General features: G+C 40.4%; 1 protein-coding gene across 1 annotated transcript in view; it reads right to left on the reverse strand.

Annotated features, from left to right (window-relative positions):
- Window positions 1–20,343, reverse strand: part of camk1da (calcium/calmodulin-dependent protein kinase 1Da) — a 103,998-nt gene that overhangs the window by 15,513 nt on the left and 68,142 nt on the right. The window contains exons 4-6 of the mRNA XM_059325496.1: window positions 13,686–13,824; window positions 13,231–13,357; window positions 7,491–7,566 (exon numbers count right to left, since the gene is read on the reverse strand). Coding sequence (XP_059181479.1) covers window positions 7,491–7,566; window positions 13,231–13,357; window positions 13,686–13,824 — 342 coding nt within the window. The remainder of the gene's footprint in view (window positions 1–7,490; window positions 7,567–13,230; window positions 13,358–13,685; window positions 13,825–20,343) is intronic.

Below are 20,343 nucleotides of genomic sequence, written 5' to 3' on the forward strand. Positions count from 1 at the left end.
AATATTACTATGTACTAGGGCTGGGCGATATACCGATATAAAAAAATATATCAATATATTTTTAAATGTGATATGATACACATATATCGATATAGTTAAATTTTTTTCTTTCTTTATATGTAAATGCTGCCCTTACTGAGGTTTTTCATATTTCGTTCTTTTTTAATGTTTGTTATTCTTTTCTCAATATATTTATTTCAGAAAAAAATTGTCCTATTTTTATTTCATAGTTTTTTTTACTGAAGACATTTTTTTATTTAAATGTTCACTTTATGGAGCTTTGATTTTTTTTAAAAAAAAAGGTACTCCTGTTGTTATACATTATTTATGTTCACTTAAATAAACGGTTTCAATAAAACTACTTGTGACATGTCATATTTGACTTTGACTGAACATTTGCTCTCACTTTGCCATAAAATATCAGGATATATATCATATATCAATATTTAGCCTAAATATATCGGGATATGACTTTTGGTTCATATTGCCCAGCCCTAATATGTACATTTATTTACTTATTCTAATGACTGGAGAGCTTGTTGAATAAGGTGTTTACAAAATATCATGAACACCAATATCCCTGGGTAATATTATATCATTTTATTCTGGTAGAATCTTAATATAACAAAACTATCATGGTGGTTATTTTATAAAATCTTGCTGTCTTGGTTGATGATTCCAGCCATATCTTTTGTCTCTCCATCTCTGAAAACAGTTAACTCTACTGTGTATCATATATCTGCCATAATGGGATTCTTATTATTCTAACATCAGTTATATCCACAATGCCTAGCCCTGTTCTGGATGCAACAGGTTTCTAACAATAGTCTACACATGTTAATAGTGTCTGGCTGTATTTGTAGCAGTGGTTAATGTGGCATCCCCTATATTCATAGTCTCAGCAGTAGTTGGCTGTATCACCTTAATCAAGTTAACATGAAATCACAAATTAACTGAAGCTCCAGTCTGATTCTCCATAATGAGCCAACTCAACCAACGGTGGAGCTCCTTCTCAACCAAAAACATCATCTGCACCTCATTACTAAAGTTCTGGATGCACCAAGAGATTTTGATAAAAACTCATTAAAATGCCGTTCTCCATCAATACACACCCCCATACACACACACACACACACACACACACACACACACACACAAACGGAATAAAAGAAAAACACACCGGGAAGAAAGGAAGAAAGACTCTGCCTGCCGTGAGGAAAGTAAGGCTTTCCGTTTGTTTTTCTGGTTTCTCATTTGGTTACGGACTCACCTGTCACTCAGCGAACCCTCCACTCCATCGCACACACACACATACACAGGTTCAAACACACACATCAGGAAGAAACTAAGTCTCTGCCTGGTGTGAAGAGATGCTTTGCTTTTTGTTTTTCTGCTTTCACGTGTGGCTGGAGACTCAGCCGCTGCTCACCATCACACACACACACACACACACACACATACACACACACACACACACACACACACACACACACACACACACACACACACACACACACACACACACACAGGATCCCAGGTGATTATCATGGCTGATTACCTGATCTGATCTTTCCACCTGAGCAGCAGCTAAGAGCTAACAAGGTCTGAATCCCAACGCTGATTGTGCTAATTGCCAGTAGGGAGCCGCTTTTTCTCTCTGTCCTTCACACACACACACACACACACGCGCATGCTTTCTCCACTGAGACTGCACCTGCACAAAAACCTAATTTTACTTGCTTTTATATAAAAAAAAGATTTAAAATGTTTTTTTATAGATGTATATAGACAATAGATATATTGTGTCATGAATGTATATAATAAAACAGGAAGTGGAGGGACAGAGGGTGTGAGACCTTCACTATCACTTTACACATCACAGACGCGTTAGACACACGATAGTCTGTGCGTGCCTTCCTCTCTGTCACCTCGCACGCTCTGCATCCCATTAACCTGCTGCTGATCTTTGACCTCTGACCTCTGGCCCGTGCTTTGACCTCACGCTCAGGATAATAATGTCTCTGTCAGGTGAAGCACACACACATACACACACACACACACAAACACACAGACATGACAATACTGATGGAGAAACACACACACATTCAAATAATCAAACTTTAGCTACGGGCATCAACAGACCCACATTAGTGGTCATGCACGCACACACACACACACACACACACGCACACGCACACGCACGCACACACACACACACACACACACACACACACACACACACACACACACACACACACACACACACTAAAAGCTAAGCACACAGATATTGCCTCTTTTATTTTTCACGTACACTAAAATGCACTCACACACTCACACAAACAAGTGAAAGTGTGTGTGTGGTGGGAAGAGGTGGGGGTGACGCGGCAGAAGAAAAACAAAAAACAGAGAAAAAGAAGTCTAGCCTGCAGCTCCATGTCCATACAAGGCCATTCTGCAGAGCTCCATCTGGCCCTGATGACGGCACACACAACATCATCAACACACACACACACACACACACACACACACACACACACACACACACTGGCAAGGAAAAATCAACAAATACACACACACACACACACACACACACACACACACACACACACACACACACGGGACCAGTGCAAGTGTTTCAAGTTTAGCTCCAGAGCAGAGTGGAGCTATATGACCTTTGAGGGCTCTGCACATATTAGCACACACTAGCATTGCTTAGTGTTATTGCAGATGCTAGTGTATGAAAAACCGATGCTAACAAGCTTAATGAAAATAATGTGACCATGGTTTTGAATATATAATACATCAAAGCTTAGCCAGTGGTTTTATGTGTGTACAAGCTGAGTGGGAGGTGAGTCAGTCTGTGTCATATGTGAGACCGACTCTTATTGCCAATAGATATTCTGTTACAAATTCCTACGTGAAAAAGAAGACAGATGTCTAAGCAAAACTGTTTTCAATTGATTTGATGGAGGTTCTAGTACTTACAACTCAAATATTATTTACAGATTTGACTTAGGATTGTATCTGTCTTTGACTAAATTCATGTTTGTACTTTTCTGATTCACACGGCTGGAAGTCTGAAGTACAAAACTGGAGTTTAAATCATCATTCACGCATTTGTGGATATTAATATGGGGGAACTTACACTAGAACAGAAAAGATTATCAGTAATGAAAAAAGTCTGTTCAATAGAATTAAGGCTAAATGAATGGATATTATTAATTTCTAATGGCCTACAGCAGCAAAATTGGTAAAAAACAAAACAAAACAAAACAAAACAACAACAACAACAACAACAACAAAAAACCCTCAAGAGTAATTTCTTATGGAATCATAAAAAGCAATATTTATAGGATAATAAATGTGGAAATATAATGAAAAATAAAAAAGAATAAATTAATTAATTAATACATGTGGAAATATAAAGAATCATAAATAAAATAAGAAAAATAAAGAAAAATACTTTATTATATATTTTTTAATTTCTTTATAGATTTATTTGTTTAGTTATTTCTCTATATATCAATTAATATTTCAGTATATTGTTTTTGTTTTTTATGTTTTGTTTTATATAATGCCATGTCATAGTTTTCTTTATAAATTTGTTTTCACTTATTCTGCTCCTATTGGCTTTCCCCCATTGATTCATTAGATCATGCCTTTTTATCCAAATTCCAAAGACATTAGTCATAACTTCTTTTTTCTCTTTTTGCTTTCAAGTCTTGGGAGTTTGCTTTCACAACTGTGATCTTTACAGGCCCTGAACAAGCACACAGGTGGTTCCACTTGTTCTGGCTAATTACACCTCTACTCAGGCTGAATTAGACCTTTAACAGAAAAGACATTGGATGTATCACAGTCAGTAAAATTACTTTAGTCTCGCAGCAAAATAAAGTCCAGACAGCACTCTGTGATGTGTTCAGCCAACATGATTATCTGACATAAGGTGTTAATGTGATTCCTGGTGAGAAACTCATGTAAACTGTGAATCTGACACCAACTGGAAGTGTGCTGATCAGTCAGGCTGCTTGGATGAAAACACTTGCTGTACAGTGTGACACAACAACAAAAAAGACTGATAGTGTCAGAGCTGCCAGGTTAGTATTACATTAGCTGTGTTTCCTTTAGGGGGAAGAGTGGCCACTGGGAAAGTCTCAGGCCACGCCCTCTCAAAAGTCCACTCACTCTGCGTGTCTCCATTACAAGTTAGCCCCCAGAGAGATTTATGAGACTCTGGAGGTGACGTATGGTTTTCGATCGTAGCGTAATCGCTTAGCGACACATACGCGATGGATTAAACACGGGAGTCTCAACTGTGCCCTCGCTAACTGTGCACAACGTCAGCAGCTGATCATAAACAAAGCAGCATGGCTAATTATGCACAGCGTCTTCGCTGATCATAAACATAGTGATTGTGAATTAACCGGCATCTCTAACTGTACAGAGTGTCCGGTGCTTGTTGTAAACAAACAGAGATCGCTAAGTGAACACCTCCTGCAGCAGCAGCACATACACACTGTACTGCTACAGAGCTAACTGTTAGCTGGCTCTGTGACTGCAGCTGGGAGAGACTGCTGCAGGACGACTGTGCCACTTCGACTTGTTCTTACTCTTCTTAACGAGCCCATGGCTGGTTAAGAAGAGTAAGAACGGGTCTCCAAAAGATACCAAAAACACCAGAAAAAGTCGCTGGATTTGGATTTTGGATTTGCTTTTTTGAAAAATAGTTGCTAAGGGGGTCTGAAAAGTAGCTAAGTTGGCAACACTGCTTCGCTGGCTTTTACAAATGGCGCGTGTTGTTGTGGCGTCGAGTACTACGTCACATCCTGCTTTGTGTTCTATCGAAATGTAAAGAGGCTTTTTTCAGGGGAGAAAAACAGTCCTGCTCTTCTACGAGTCTCCAAAAGTCTCCAATAACACCAGAAAAAGTCGCTGGATTTGTCACCAGTCGCTTTTTGAAAAATAGTCACAAAGGGGGTCTAAAAAGTCGCTAAATATAGCAACAAAGTCGCTTCGTTGGCAACACTGCTTCGCTGGCTTTTACAAATGGCGTGTGTTGTTGTCACGTCGAGTACTACGTCACATCCTGCTTAGTGTTCTATCCAATCAGTAACCAGGCTTTTCTCAGGGGAGAAAAATGGCCCTGCTCTTCTACAGGGACGAAAAAAGTCCGGACAAAAGACCGCTCAGGACGGCTCATATTCAAGTTAGGGGCGTTTTGGAGAGTGAGACCCGCCTCATTCTGGGTATTGGGCTGTAGTGGAAACAGCCTTATTGTCCCATAAGAACAAATACTATCAGTATGCACCGTCAACTTTCCTGCTTAACGGTAGAGAATAGTCTGGCTCTCAATACGACTACATTTTTCAGAAGCATTGTCTTTTCTTCTCAACCTGTTTTCTTATATAACCAAATTGTCAGATGTGATCAGGTTCATTCTTATTTGACGAGGTCAGCCGATGGTGGCCAGATGATGTTGCCATGTCCAAAATCAAATGCGTTAAAGAGGACAGTTATTTATCGTGCCATCAATCACCGGAATAATTGTCCACTGAATATACGTAAGCTGAATAGCAAAATATCTTTCAAGTACCTTTTAAGAATGCACTATTTGAATTTGTGAGTAGGGAATAGACTGTATGAATGTAATAATGAATGTAATAATGAATGTAATAACTTATTTGAATAATTTCTGATAATGGTTTAATGATGTCTGCAATGTTTCATTGTTTTTTTTTACATTATCATTAAGTGATTTGGGGTTTTTTTGGACCCCAGGAAGACCAGCTCGTCTCACTTTGGTGACAGCTAATGGGGATCCTTTTAACCATAGACATATATACATAGACTCCGCATTGAGTGCTGAAGCGTACGTCAACGTCGCCGCCATCTTGGATGTGGCAAAGTGCAGAAGCGGAGACAGCGAGAAGATGCCTCATTCATGTGCTGCATGGAAATGTACCAACAGATTTACAGTAAAAACCCGATCGCATGGCCTTACCTTTCACAGGTAAGAATCAAAAAATACTTTTGATTGTATCTGGCTATTATAACGTCATTTTACGAACAGAATTTGCTGATTTTGGCTAATACTATGAAGTCCCGCGCATAATACTAATAAGATTTATTCATCCCCGAAGGGAAATTCGGTTGTCACAGCAGTCCGGTATTCAAGTACAATAAAATACAATAGAATAAAATAAAATACTGAGGTAGCATAAATAAAAAACAACAATAGAAAAAACACTGGATAGAACAAGGACACTTAAGAAGTTAAAAAAGCAGATCAGTTGGTAGGTTGGCAAGATGATGGTAATTATAATTATACTGATATGATGGCAGCAATGCTATAGTGACTAGACGGTATATAATTATAATAATAGTACAGTATATAATATAAAATATATGTAATAATAAATAGTAAAAATATAAAATAAAATAATTATAAATAAAATAGTATGATATATAATATATAAATATATAATAATAGTAATAGTAATAATAATAAATAAGGCCGGTATAATAATAATAGTAGTATATTACAGTATATAGTAATAATAATAATAATAATAATAGTAATGTCAGCAACAGTACATATAATAATAATAATAATAAATAAAAATAATAATAATAATAGTAACTTAATAGTAACTTGCACACACACACACACACACACACACACACACACACACACACAGACTGCAATTGTATAGCTGTATAGATATGTATTCTCATCAATGCCCCCTGTGTAGATATACTGTATGTTCATCAATGTGAATATAAAAACGATTAATCAAATCAGTTAAATGTAAACGTTAGTGCTCTTTATTCAGAAAACCCTCATGTCACATCTACATTTCAGGATCTGGTTATTATAGACACAGATTAAATGTTAGATTTCAATATGTAATGTTGCTCCGCTGTTCGATCTGCCCTCTGTCTGCTCTGCCCTCTCTCTCTCTGTGTGTGCGCGGCGCTGACTCGCCCACTAGGCAGCCTCTTGGTAATTACGTCTCGCAAAGTTGTGTGCAAAGCGCCGGTCAATTTACGTGCACGTGTACTGGTCCTATGAAAAACAGTGAACACCGGACATTCTCGTGAATTTATAAAAAAGCCCCGGACAGGACGTAAAAAGTGGATATGTCCGGGCAAAAGAGGACGCTTGGTCACCCTAAATATAAGGAGTAAACATTTATAATCATCACTTTAAAAGTTACATACTTTGTTTTTGGTGCCTATTTGTTTCCCAGATATATTAGTGTGTGTGTGAATGGGTGAATAAGAGGCATTAACTTAAAGCACTTTGTAGAAAGGCGCTTTATGAAGTTCAGTCCGTTTACTTTCATTAGTTTACAGGCAGATCTGCCACATCCAATATGGCGGCCGCGCTGACGTATTGCAGCAACGGACCAACCGGCTCAATGCGGAGTCTATGTATATATGTCTATGCTTTTAACAATAAACAATAAAATAAACCTGTTGGTACTTACAGGATGTAGGCGATCACTCCAATGGACCAGCAGTCCACGGCCTTACTGTACGGCTTCTGGGCCAGAACCTCTGGAGCTGAAAGCAGGAGAAAACAACTGGTGAGCCTCGGTTACTTGTTTTTTCTTGCCTTTAATGCAACTCCATTTTTAGTAGCCTGGTGTTTGTTTAACTAAGCTTGAATCTGGACAGGGTTTTTAGTAGCATTTTTCCCTCTTGTCAGCTTGAGGTCCAGTTAAACCCCTATGAGTGTTTTACATGAAAATGTAGCTGTTTTATGAGCCTGAATAAAGAGAAAATGAGCAGACTCTCCATGTCTGTCCAAATTAAAATCACATGTCAGTGTATTTAATGGTGGGAAATTTACTGCGGGAGGTACACTTTCCCATGGCTGCAAACAGTTGAACCTGACATAAAAATAAGATGTGAAGCAAAAACCCAAACAAAGCAATAATGTTATGATTTGTGTATTTCAGCATAAAGCCTACAGCTGTTTGGTAATATCAGACATATTTCTGCTGTTATATCTCTGCTCGGGGTGTTTATAAGGCAGAGTGCCCTGGCCTGACCTTCCCCTGCAGCTCATTACCCAGCCCTGGACACAGCAAATTACTGATGACAGTGAGCTCACCATAACATCACCTCACACATACACACACACAAGGCTGGATTTGAAATAGATTTGGCACACGTACACACAAACGCACACACACAGACACAAAGCTAGATATGAGGAAAAACAACAGTCATATCTGGGGCAAAACACATGCTGAATCAGAGCTTTGTTTATCGGTCTACTCTTACTCATTGTGAAGGTGTGTGTGTTGTTTTGCTGGATCCAGAATTAGGACATTTTTACACACTGAGGTCACTGTGGCTGGTGCTCACTACTTCAAAAGGTGAGGTTAGGGTCAAATATGCTGAGATTTTTTTCTCTATGTAATGCAGTTTGTGTTGAATTCTCATTATTTTTGTATTTCTACACTGCATGCATGCTGGAACCTCATCATCTTCTGTTATCTCCAAACAAAGTGCTAAAGATTTTGTGGTATTTGTCTCCCTTTTTTGTGAAAGAAAACAAATCTAACTAAAATGAATGCCAATTAATTGCTTTTTAAATTTTAGATTGCTTTTTGGAATTTTGCCGAGATGAAGATAAACAGAGAGGTTTATTTTGGCAGGTTTTGTTTTGACTCATTCCACCACAGATTCAAAGTAAAAGCTGATGAAAATATGGCTTTTATGAGATACGTCGTATTCAGTGGTGGAATGTAACTAAGTACATTTACTCAAGTACTGCACTTTATATTTCTGCTTCACTTCAGTTTGAGGGAAATATTGTACTTTTTACTTTATATACTCTATTTACTATATTTTGCTGCCAACTTTAGTTACTTTTCATGTCAAGATTTAACATAAAAACATGAAAAATTTAGAGCGATCAAACCTCATAACAGTATATTAAGTAGTTTAAATGAGGCCTACCTTGACAACAGTAGAATGCTGACGACATAAATGCATCAATAATAATAATAATACAATAATATCTTCTAAATGTATAAAACAATCTGAGGGGGTCCATTCTGCATAATGAGTACTTTTACTTTTGATACTTTAAGTACATTTTGATACTGATACTTTCGTGCTTTTACTGAAGTAAGATTTGAATGCTTTTTCTTAAAGAAAATGCAGTAATTTTTCCACCACTGGTCGTATTTTACTTGAAAGTTGCCTTTCTAACATCTGTCCGAGGACAATGGATACAAAATTAGCTGTTTAGGCTAACACTGCTCCATTTACTGGTCAATTTACAAGTTTTTTTCCCTGTTGATCAACTGTTTCTGTAAAAATAAATGACTAGAAGGGCACTCAGACAGAGCAGACCCCCACCAAGGCCATGCCCTATCGTACAATGTTAAGAAAAGTTAAAATTAAGTTGCGTATCTGCCCCGTCATTAGGCCTGTCACCATAATTACTATATCGACTTATCGTTATATATATGTAAAAATGGACAAGATCGTTTTTTTCTGGACTCAATATATTGTCGTTTACATTCGTGACCTTTTGTGCTTTTTGTGTTGTTTACAGTAAAGCTGTAAATGTTTGACAGGCGGTGAGAATTTCTGAAAAAAACCCCAATGTATTTCCCAAGCAGCCATTCCAGCTGTTTATATGTAATTTTAATAATAAAATAATATAATACATAATGATTATCTCATTGCAATGTTTTGTTAACAGAGCCTGAAAGTCTATGTTATTTGTTTTGGTTGTAGTTCATTTTTGTTTTATTTATCTAGGATATTTTAATATTTATTTTCCACATTTCAATTCCAATGTTTAATATTCTTGAGATTAAAAAAGTCATTATTGTGAAAAAAAGGATGTATTTATCATGCTCTAATTTCATTATAAAACTAAAACATCGGTACAACGTCCCTATCGTTTATCGTGATAGTTTCTGGGAAAATATAATGTCCTAAAAAATTAATAAAAGTTATAGTGACAGGCCTACCAGTGATACAGATCAGCTCCAAAATGTAACGGGTTCCTTCTTACCCCATGCTACACCCTTCTACCAAATGTCATGAAATCAAGCCAGTAGTTTACTGGAATCCTGCTGAGAGACAAACAAACAAACCTAACCGAAAACAGAATCTCCTTGGTGGAAGTAATTATGCCATCAAATATAGTAAATTAAAGGAGAAGTCGTTTATAATAGTTGAGGTATGATAAGAACTACGCTGTACCTCAAATGCCTTTGCAGACAGTGAATCATTCATACAAGAGTAGCTCCACAGCCTTTGTGAGCATCCCAAATGTGATCTCTGTTGGAGAGCTCCATGGGTCCTGGGAGGAAACTTCGTCAATGGAAGTTCTCGAAGTATATGCACATGCACACACACACGCTCATTGTCCAGATCTGGTTTTAATTTGGTGCATTCCAGGGTTATTTATACCCCAGATATATTTAGACACACATTGTCTGGAGTGGAAATGCCCTGTGGCCAAGAAACGTCTGCAGGAGGGCGAGGAGGCGCGGTGTCGGGGGTGAAGCTTAAAGTGAGCTGGACGGGATAGATGGATGAGAGAATGACGCAACAATTTGACCATTTAAAGTCAAAACCTGGCTGGTGGGATTTGCGTATGTGTGTGTAGAACCTGATATTGTAATAAATTCCTGATAATGTAATAACCCGAACATGTAATAAAAATCTGCACTTGAGTCCATTGAAAATGTAATAAAACCTGATAATGTAATAACTTCCCGATAATGTAATAAAGTGCATCCTAATAATGTAATACACTTTTTACCAATAATGTAATTAAGTATAACACCAAGCACTTTTAGATTTCAAGAAGCTGTTGAATGCATTCGTGTGTCATGGATACCTCGTTTGTGAAAAACGGATGAACGGGTCAAAAGTTAATAAACATTCAACTTTGACCTGTTGGTGGCGCTAGAGCTCTTAAGCTTGTGTTGCCTGTGTTGTGTTGCCCACACAGTAGCACCACTGAAACTCAAGTAATGGGTGGTCTGCTGTTAAATTATTACAATATTGGGGAATTATTACATTATCAGGACTTGCGAAATGAAGGCTAACCTGATAATGTAATAACCTCCCATTAATGTTATACTACATTATTGGTAAAAAAAAGTTTATTACATTACTGGGAAATGCACTTTATTACATTATTGGGAAGTTATTACATTATCAGGTTTTATTACATTTTCAGTGGACTCAAGTGCAGATTTTTATTACATGTTCGGGGTTATTACATTATCGGGAATTTATTACATGATCAGGTTCTACATGTGTGTGTGTGTGTGTGTGTGTGTGTGTGTGTCCACATTATGATTTCCAGTTTTTAAAGTCAAATTCCCTAGGTATTAAAATAAAAACTGAGTTTTTGAGCAGCTGATTTAACTAAAACTACAGAAAATATTGAACTGTTACACAACATCAACTGCAGCAGGGTTTTGTGAAGCTGGCCTGATGGGGGAGCTACAAAATCAATTTCAAAAGTTCAACGTTAACATTAAATTCTGCATCTGTCTGTCTGTATTTCTGTGAAAGATTTGTTTATGTGAGAGTTTGTTCTCTGTTTGTCAGAACGACCGGCCTGTGTTCCAACATGGAAATGTGTGTGCTGTCAACACAGAACATCTGTCTCTTATAGCTACACACACACGCATGCACACACACACACACGCACACACACACACACACACACACACACACACACACACTAGTTCTGTTGGGCTCAATGTTAACTCTACAGGTGGGGGGGTCTGTCAGGGAGTGATAAGCACGATTGGTGAGTGTGTGTTTGTGAGGCGCACACAGATCAAGTATTTGAAACACACACACACACACACACACACACACACACACACACACGGTGTACCAGATCACAGCGAACCAACAAAGATGGTGCAGGAAGCATAAATGCTGTCAGATGGAAGCAACATGCGCTCTTTGAATTTTTCATGTGTTTGGTTGGATCAACGCCTGCAGAAATCTAAAGAGACAGCTCAGTTCATATTTAAACTAACATGTAGTGACATCATGAGTAATAAACCTGTAGTACCTGAGAACAACCTCCATCACCAAACCGTGACACTGATATTAACACAAAGTCAAATGCCCGTTCAACATTTGTGCCGTTATTAAGAAACTCCCTCAAGGTGTTCCTGAGATATTGTGTTTATGAGAATGGGGCAACATGAAAACATAATGTTTCCAGCCTCAGCTGTTGCAGATGTAGAGGTATAAAATGGATTGGAGTGTGTGCAGCAGGGATGGAATACTCGAGGCCTTGACTCGTACTCGTGTTGTACTCGAAGGCCAATATGTGTGACTCGACTTGGACTCGGACATATTTATAAATGACTTTGTCAACAATGCATATAAAGGATTTTGGAAGAACTAAATAAACTCCCTGAAATAGTGACAGTGTGTCATTATGTTTTATTTCTATATCAACTCTTTGAAGCTGCCACAGAGGAGAACTTGAGGCAATCTTTGAACTCGACTCAGACTTGTGACTCTGACTCAAACTCAGGTAATGACGACTTGACTTGGATTGTTCTCCATGACTCTGGCTTTGGACTGATCGACTCTACTCGGGCTCTTCTTTAGTGACTCGGACACGAACACTAGGGACTCGAGACTGACTCTGACTCGAGAATGGGTGATTTGACTACAACACTGACTTATGTTGATATTCTTTGTTAATGTAATGTTAAAATGTATAGTGTTAAAGTTTTTTCTCTTTTGATTTGACCATATGTATAGTGTTCATATGTTTTTCTCTTCTCTCGCCATTTCTGTCTGATTTGTTGTTTGGGAGCTGCTGAGACGAACACAATTTCCCTGCAGAGATTAATAAAGTATTTCTATTCTATTCTATTCTATTCTATTCTATTCTATTCTATTCTATAAATTCATACTTGCCTGCTTGAAATTAGTCACCTGCTTTTGTCTGCCTCTGTCTAAAATCAAGGACTAATTTTTTCAAAAATTACAGAGTTTCAAGTGTCTAATCTGCCACTTATCACATATGTGGCATGCAAGAATGAAAAGCTCACAAACAACACTTACTAAAGAGAGCGAGGCTAAGCAAACAGATTTTCATTTTTTCTCCAACACTAAAGTGTTCTGACTTTTTAAGTGGGGGACAGAAAAAGAAGAATGATTACATGGTGCTGGAGGCCAGGGAAGACTGACTGACTGACTTACCCACATATCCCGGCGTGCCGCAGGCAGTGGACATGACATCACCACTGCCCTCCATCTTGGAGAGACCGAAGTCGCTGATCATGATCTTTGACTCGTCTTGGGGATTAAAATACAGCAGATTCTCTGGCTGGAGGAAGGAGATGGAGGGAAGGAAAGAGAGAGAATCAAGTGTTTATATCTTATGGTCATTGTGTCTCATAAAAGATAAAAGTCTGAGCAGCTAACATAAATACAACTTTCAAAGACAGTGACAGACGGCACACTCTTTTACGGAGGTTGCTCCAACCAATCACCTCTCTTCTAACAGCCGGCATGTGCAGTGTTGACCCACAATGCACTGCATGTGTCAAGCTACCGCCCTTATTGCTGCAGTAAATCATTGGCTGTCATGTGAGCACAAATCTCTTGTGTGGTTTTTTGTGTGTGTGTGTGTGTGTGTGTGTGTGTGTATGTACCTTCAAGTCTCGGTGCACGATGCCCATCTTGTGCAGGTAGTTCACAGCATCCAGGACTTGGCGGATCAGCGTGCTCGCATCCTTCTCCGTGTAGAAACCTTTTTCCACGATTCGGTCGAACAGCTCGCCGCCAGACACTCTGCAGAAAAGAAGGAAGAGTGTGTGTGTCAGTGTGTGTGTTTGTTCAACACATTAGCATCATGCACACACTGTGCCAGGCATACAGCCACACATGGCAGTAACCGGTAAAAGTCTGGGGGGTTCTGCTGGGTCAAGGTTTCTGGTAATTTATGAGCTGTGGAGGTTTCCAGCCAAGAGTGTGTGGAAGCACACACACACACACACACACACACACACACACTGCAGCATTTACCATAATTTGTAACATGTTGATGATTTTTTTCAGTGTGATAAAAGTTGGAAAATACATCCTTATGTTCATGGAAAGAGTTTCCTTTTCTTCCATCCTACGTACTGATTCCCATCTGGATTTGATACATCTCATGACTTCTCTCATCGGTTCGTATACAGTTTAAAAAATTCCAGAATATTCCCCAATTATTCTAGCCTGGCTAATGCCAGACTAGTCAAGTCAAGTCAAGTCAAGTCAAATTTATTTATATAGCGCATTTACAGACGGCTGAGCCGCACCAAAGTGCTTCACATAAAAGTGCAAAAAGTGCAATAAAATACAGGATTGACAAAGGTAAAAAAGAGACTAAAACTAAACAAAACAAAACAAAACAAAACAAAACAGCAACCAAACAACTTTAATTGTAGGCAAGAGAAAAGAGGTGGGTTTTTAAGTGAGACTTAAAGACATTTAGGGACTGCGCTGCACGGATGTGGAGGGGGAGGCAGTTCCAGAGTCTGGGGGCTGCTACTGAGAAGGCCCTGTCGCCCCTTGTCTTTAGTCTGGACCTGGGCACCTCCAACAGCAGCTGGTCAGCTGACCGTAGAGCTCTGGAGGGGGTGTGGTGGTGCAGAAGGTCAGACAGGTATGTAGGGGCCAGACCATGGAGGGATTTGTAGACAGTTAGAAGTAGTTTATAGTTAATGCGGTGACGGATGGGGAGCCAGTGGAGTGATGCGAGGACCGGGGTGATGTGATCATGTTTTTTAGTGCAGGTGAGGAGTCTGGCGGCTGAGTTTTGGACCAACTGCAGGCGGCGAAGCTGCAATTGATCCATGCCGGTGTAGAGGGCGTTACAGTAGTCCAGTTGTGATGTGATGAAGGCATGGATAGTTTTCTCCAGGTCACTCTGAGGCAGGTAGGCTTTTGTCTTGGCTAGAGTTCTCAGGTGGAAAAAGCTTCTCCTTACCACTGCACTAACCTGCTGTTCAAACTTAAAAGCACTGTCAAAAATCACACCAAGATTTTTGACAGAAGGCCGGATGTTGGAGGCTAGAGGGCCTAGGGCATCAGTGGAGAAGGCCGGAGAGGTTTTTCCAAAAATAATGACCTCCGTCTTGCTCTCATTCAGGTTGAGGAAGTTTTCACCCATCCATGATCTGATGTCAGCCAGACAATCAAGCAGTGGCTGGAGTGCAGCCTGCCCATCAACCTTAAGAGGCAGATATAGCTGGACGTCGTCGGCAAAGCAGTGGAAGGAGATGTTGTGTTTGACCAGGATGTCCCCTAGGGGTAAAATATATAACAGGAAGAGGATGGGACCTAGTATAGAGCCCTGAGGGACCCCACAGGTGAGGGGGGCAACAGAGGAGAAGAAATCCCCAAGCAGGACAGAGAAGCTCCTGTCAGCCAGGTAGGACTGGAAGAACTTCAGGGCTGTGCCTTTGATGCCAACTTGGTGCTCAAGCCGAGACAGCAGGATCCTGTGATCCACCGTGTCAAAGGCTGCTGTGAGATCGAGGAGCACTAGGATCACAGGACTCCCTGAGTCAACGACTAAGAGCAGGTCGTTTAGCACTCTCAGCAGTGCAGTTTCTGTGCTGTGGGCTGTTCTGAAGCCAGACTGGAATTTTTCATAGATTTTGTTATTGGTGAGAAAGGCTTTCAGTTGGATGTAGACTTCTCGCTCGAGGAGTTTAGACAGGAAGGGTAGTTTGGAAATTGGTCTGAAGTTTGAGAGAATGGAGGGGTCGAGGTTGGGTTTTTTTAGTAGTGGCTGCACCACGGCGAACTTGAAGGCAGCCGGGACACAACCAGTGGAGAGGATGGAATTAAACAACAGTAGAAGGAAGGGGGCAACTGTGTTGAAGACTGTAGCATCCTTAAGTAGACGGGGGGGTAGACAGTCAGAGGGGCAGTTAGAAGGCTGCAGGTGTCTGACTGCATCGGAGAGGGAGGATAGGGTAGTGGGCTCAAACTGCTCGAAGACAGCCGGCTGGGGAAGGGGGGGAGGCGGGGGGAGGGGGCTGGCAGAGGTATCAGAGGGCCTGAGTGCTGCGACCTTGTCGATGAAGAATTTTTGAAAGTTTTCACAGAGGGCAGGTGAGGGCACAACAGGGGATTCATTACGGGGATTTATGAGAGAATTTAGAGTCTTGAAGAGAAACTGAGGTTTGTGACTGTTTCTGGAGACCAGGGTGGAAATGTACTGTGATTTGGCAGTTTTAACGGCTCGTTGGTAGTCCACTAGGCGACTTCGGAGGATTTGGAGGGACACGTGGAGGCGGTCCTTCTGCCACTTGCGCTCAGCCTGCCTACAGGAGCGTCTGAGGACACGCGTTGCATCATTGAGCCATGGTGTTAACTGGGCTTTAGCTTGTTTGGGTTTGAGAGGGGCAACAGAGTCCAGAATGTCAGTGCAAGCTGATGAGAATGCAGAATGAAGCTGATCAGCACTACACTCAGAGATAATGTCCAGTTGTGGCCCATACAGGGGTGAATCATTGAAAGCGGCTGAAAAATGCCCAGCAGTGGATGAGTTAATTGTGCGTGAGGTCCGTTTGGTGACACTAGGGTTACTACCTGGGTGTGGGACTGATACAGTGAACAGAATTGGGGAATGGTCAGAGAAAGACATGGCACAGATTTCAGTCACCGAGGCAGAAACACCATAAGACAGCACAAGATCAAGTGTGTGACCCTTTTCGTGTGTTGGACCGGTGACAGCTTGCTTAAGACTAAATGAATCTAGAAGGTTCAGAAAGTCCCGGGTCAGAGGTTGAGACTCGCAGCAAACATGGACATTAAAGTCACCACAAATTATTAAGTGGTCATACTTCACCAATAGCCCAGACAAAAAATCAGCAAAGTCATTGATGAAGTCTTTGTTGAATTTAGGAGGGCGATACACCACTGCACACAATATGGGAGAAGACATAATTAATTCAAAGAGCTGTAGTTCAAAGCTAGCAAAACCAGCGTGTGGAATCTGCCGACAGTGAAAAAACGACTTGTAAACAGAAGCAATGCCTCCGCCTCTCCCTGTCGCACGGGGAGAATTCAGGAAGTTACAGTCCGGTGGGAGAAGTTCAGAGAACGGCGTGTTATCACCGGTAGAGAGCCAGGTCTCACACAGAAATAGAAAGTCTAACTCCCGAGAGATAAAGAAGTCGTTCAGCATGAACGTTTTGCTCGCTAGTGACCGCACGTTAATCAACGCCAACCGGAGGGTTAGCTCGTCGCTAGCCGCTGGTCCGGTGCGCCTCAACAGGCGAAGGCTAGAGTGGTCAACACCACGACTGCACCTACCGGGGGATCGCCGGCCGGCCGAGCCAGGAGTGGAGATTTGAGTACGTCGCGGTCCGGTCGGCGCTGTCGGGACGGCTGGAGGGGCTGGAGACAACGATGGCCGAGGCAGTGGAGCAGCATCGCGGTCGAGGACGGCTTCAGCAGGAGTAGCAGGCGAGACACAGGCAACAGGACGGAGGCATCGCGCCAGACGCCGGGCGGCAGCTCGGTGTGAGGGCAGCTGGATCTTGATCTTCACCAGCAGACCTCCCCTCCTTCCTCGTCTCCTGGAACGCTTTTTGCGAGAAGGGACCGCAGAATGGCGGCGCAGGTAAGCTGGGATACCTGACAGCTCAGGAGGGGGAGAACTGGTCCAGTCTCCTTGATCGGTTCTGGTTGCCCGAGCCACAGGAAATTTTAGGTCGCGGATGTTAAGCAGGGCTTGGCGATCGTAGCACAGAATGGCAGAAACATCCAGATAGACACTTAGAAACAGGGCTATAACAAACAATAGACAGAGCGCCCGTGGAAGACGAATCGCCGAACAGACTGGCGCCATCTTGCCTTCACACACTGTGACTATATCACAAATGAGATTAGTCTGGCAACCAGCTATTCATTTTTCCGTAGAGGAGGCGTGGTTTACGATCGTCCAGAGCCGTTTATTGGGCGCTATGAATGTCTATCAAAAGCATCTGTACGTAGCTCTTAGCCAATCGTATCAGTTATACCAGATGACGTATGTAGAGCGACAGAAATTGATGTTTACATAGCCGGACTAGCCCATCTCTACTTTGAGACTAAAAACTACAATTGCTTCCGTCTGTCAAGTAGTACGCGCCATCGTCTTGTCGTCCCTCCCCGTTCTGTGATTGGATCCCTAAAACAGGGCTAAGAAACAACCATCGTTTCCAGACTGGCTGCAGGTTCGAAATGAAATCGAGCGCGCAAGGCAGTATGGGTATACCCAGGCTACAATTACTCCTTGGTCAATATGAAATCTGTTTTTCCAGTTAGAACAGCAGCAGAGAAAGCATTTAAAGGGATAGTTCTGATCTTTTAAACAAATCGTGAACAATTACTGTTTTAGTCAAATGAGTTTGGTGGATCTGAAGAAAGCGATATGCACTGCTGTGGACGAGGGCCACACCAAAACATATTTTAGCTACCTCAAAAAAGACCACCTAAAAACATCAAAATAAGATTATTTAGTAAAATATTTTCTCTGCTTTACCATGCCATCAGACAGCCTCCTCTGACAGGGAACTGAAGCCACCACACTCCTTTGAAAAATACAGGAATTTTACCTTGCGGAATTTGGATGTTGTTGGTACACAGCTAACTTGATCGTTTGCTTTGTTTGTGTGACTTTTGTGGATCTGATCCAACCTAAAGTTTACTTAAATTCAGGAAAAAGACATTATTAAAAAATATGTGTTGTCAGTCAATAACATGAATTAACTAATAAATCACACATTGTAGGGCTGGGCGATATATCGATATAAAAGATATATCGATATATCGATATACTTTTAAAAGTGATGTGGAATTAGACCATATCGGATATATTGATATAGTTCAATTTTTTTCTTTCTTTATATATAAATGCTGCCCTTACTAGGGTTTGTCATATTTAGTTATTTTGTAATGTTTAGTTATTTTGTAATGTTCGTTATTCTTTTCTTATATAAATATATTCGGAAAAAGATTGGGCTATTTTATTTCATAGGCTATTATTATTTAAGATATTTATTTAAATGTGCACTTTATGGAGCTTTGATTTGAGAAAAAAAAGGTACTCCTGTTCTACAGTATCTATGTTCATTTAAATAAACGGTTTCAATAAAACTACTTGTGACAAGTCATATTTGGCTTTGACTTTGACTGAACATTTGCGATAAAGATATCAGGATATATATCGTATATTGATATTAATTCTAAATATATCGAGATATGACTTTTGGTTCATATCGCCCAGCCCTAACACATTGCATTTGTTGTGATTCATCATGATTTATCGCTTTTCTTTTTCTTTTTAAGATAGTAGCTTGGATAATAATAGATATTTGCTTGTAAAGGGGAGACTTGTGGGTGCCCAGATTTCTTGAGGTGAGATGGACCTTGTTGAAAATGGCCTCGCCAGTTTTATCAAGTGAGAATTTTGCCTAACTTTGGAGTATTATTTAGAGATACCACTCTGGTACCAAGGATTCCTGAGGTCTTTCAGTTTTATATGATACACGTATCTTCACTGTATCTTTAAAAATACAGTAATGCAGCTCTCATTTCTTCCTGTCCTGATCAAAAACATGCTGATTGGATTTGAAAATGAATGAAATCCAATTATCACCATAGCCGCACAATTTTGAGAAAAAATCTTAAATCAAAGCTGTTTTGCAGTGTCTTTGACAGAAAAAAATATGAACCACACTGATAAAAAACCCATCAGAACTTATTACTTTTAGTCAATTTCAACTTTAAATCTGTTCTGTAAGGGAGTCAGAGCTCTTGCCAAGTTGGTAAAATATTCTGACATAGTTGCAGTGCAGCTCTGAGCAAGCAGACAGAATGAAACCCATGAACGCTGGGAGAAAAAAAATAGACACATTTGACCCAAGAAGTTAATCTATAATTTCTCCCCTCAGGCAGATTCTTTCAATATTTACTTTTATGTTTTATGACTCCAGATGATGACATGAAATAACTTGTTCAGGTGCACATACAGTATGTACAGCTGGGAACTGCCTCATCACCTGCTGTACAGACACATAGCTCCCCCTGCTGGAGGATAACATCTACCTTCACCTCACAATTTCACCTACTTGAAATGTTAAGATGTTTTTTTTACTGGATCTATTTGCAACACAAGTTGGGGCAAAAAGTGCCAACATAAAAAAGTAGCAGTAGCAGTAATTGTGATATACTAGGAGTCATAATAATAGTAGTAGTAATAAAAGTGATAGTACCCAATCAACCTTGTAGTTTTCTCTATATACTGCATTTTTATAGGCTGCTTTG

The sequence above is a fragment of the Centropristis striata genome, chromosome 22 (assembly GCF_030273125.1).
Source record: "Centropristis striata isolate RG_2023a ecotype Rhode Island chromosome 22, C.striata_1.0, whole genome shotgun sequence".
NCBI classification, from domain to species: Eukaryota; Metazoa; Chordata; class Actinopteri; order Perciformes; family Serranidae; genus Centropristis; species Centropristis striata.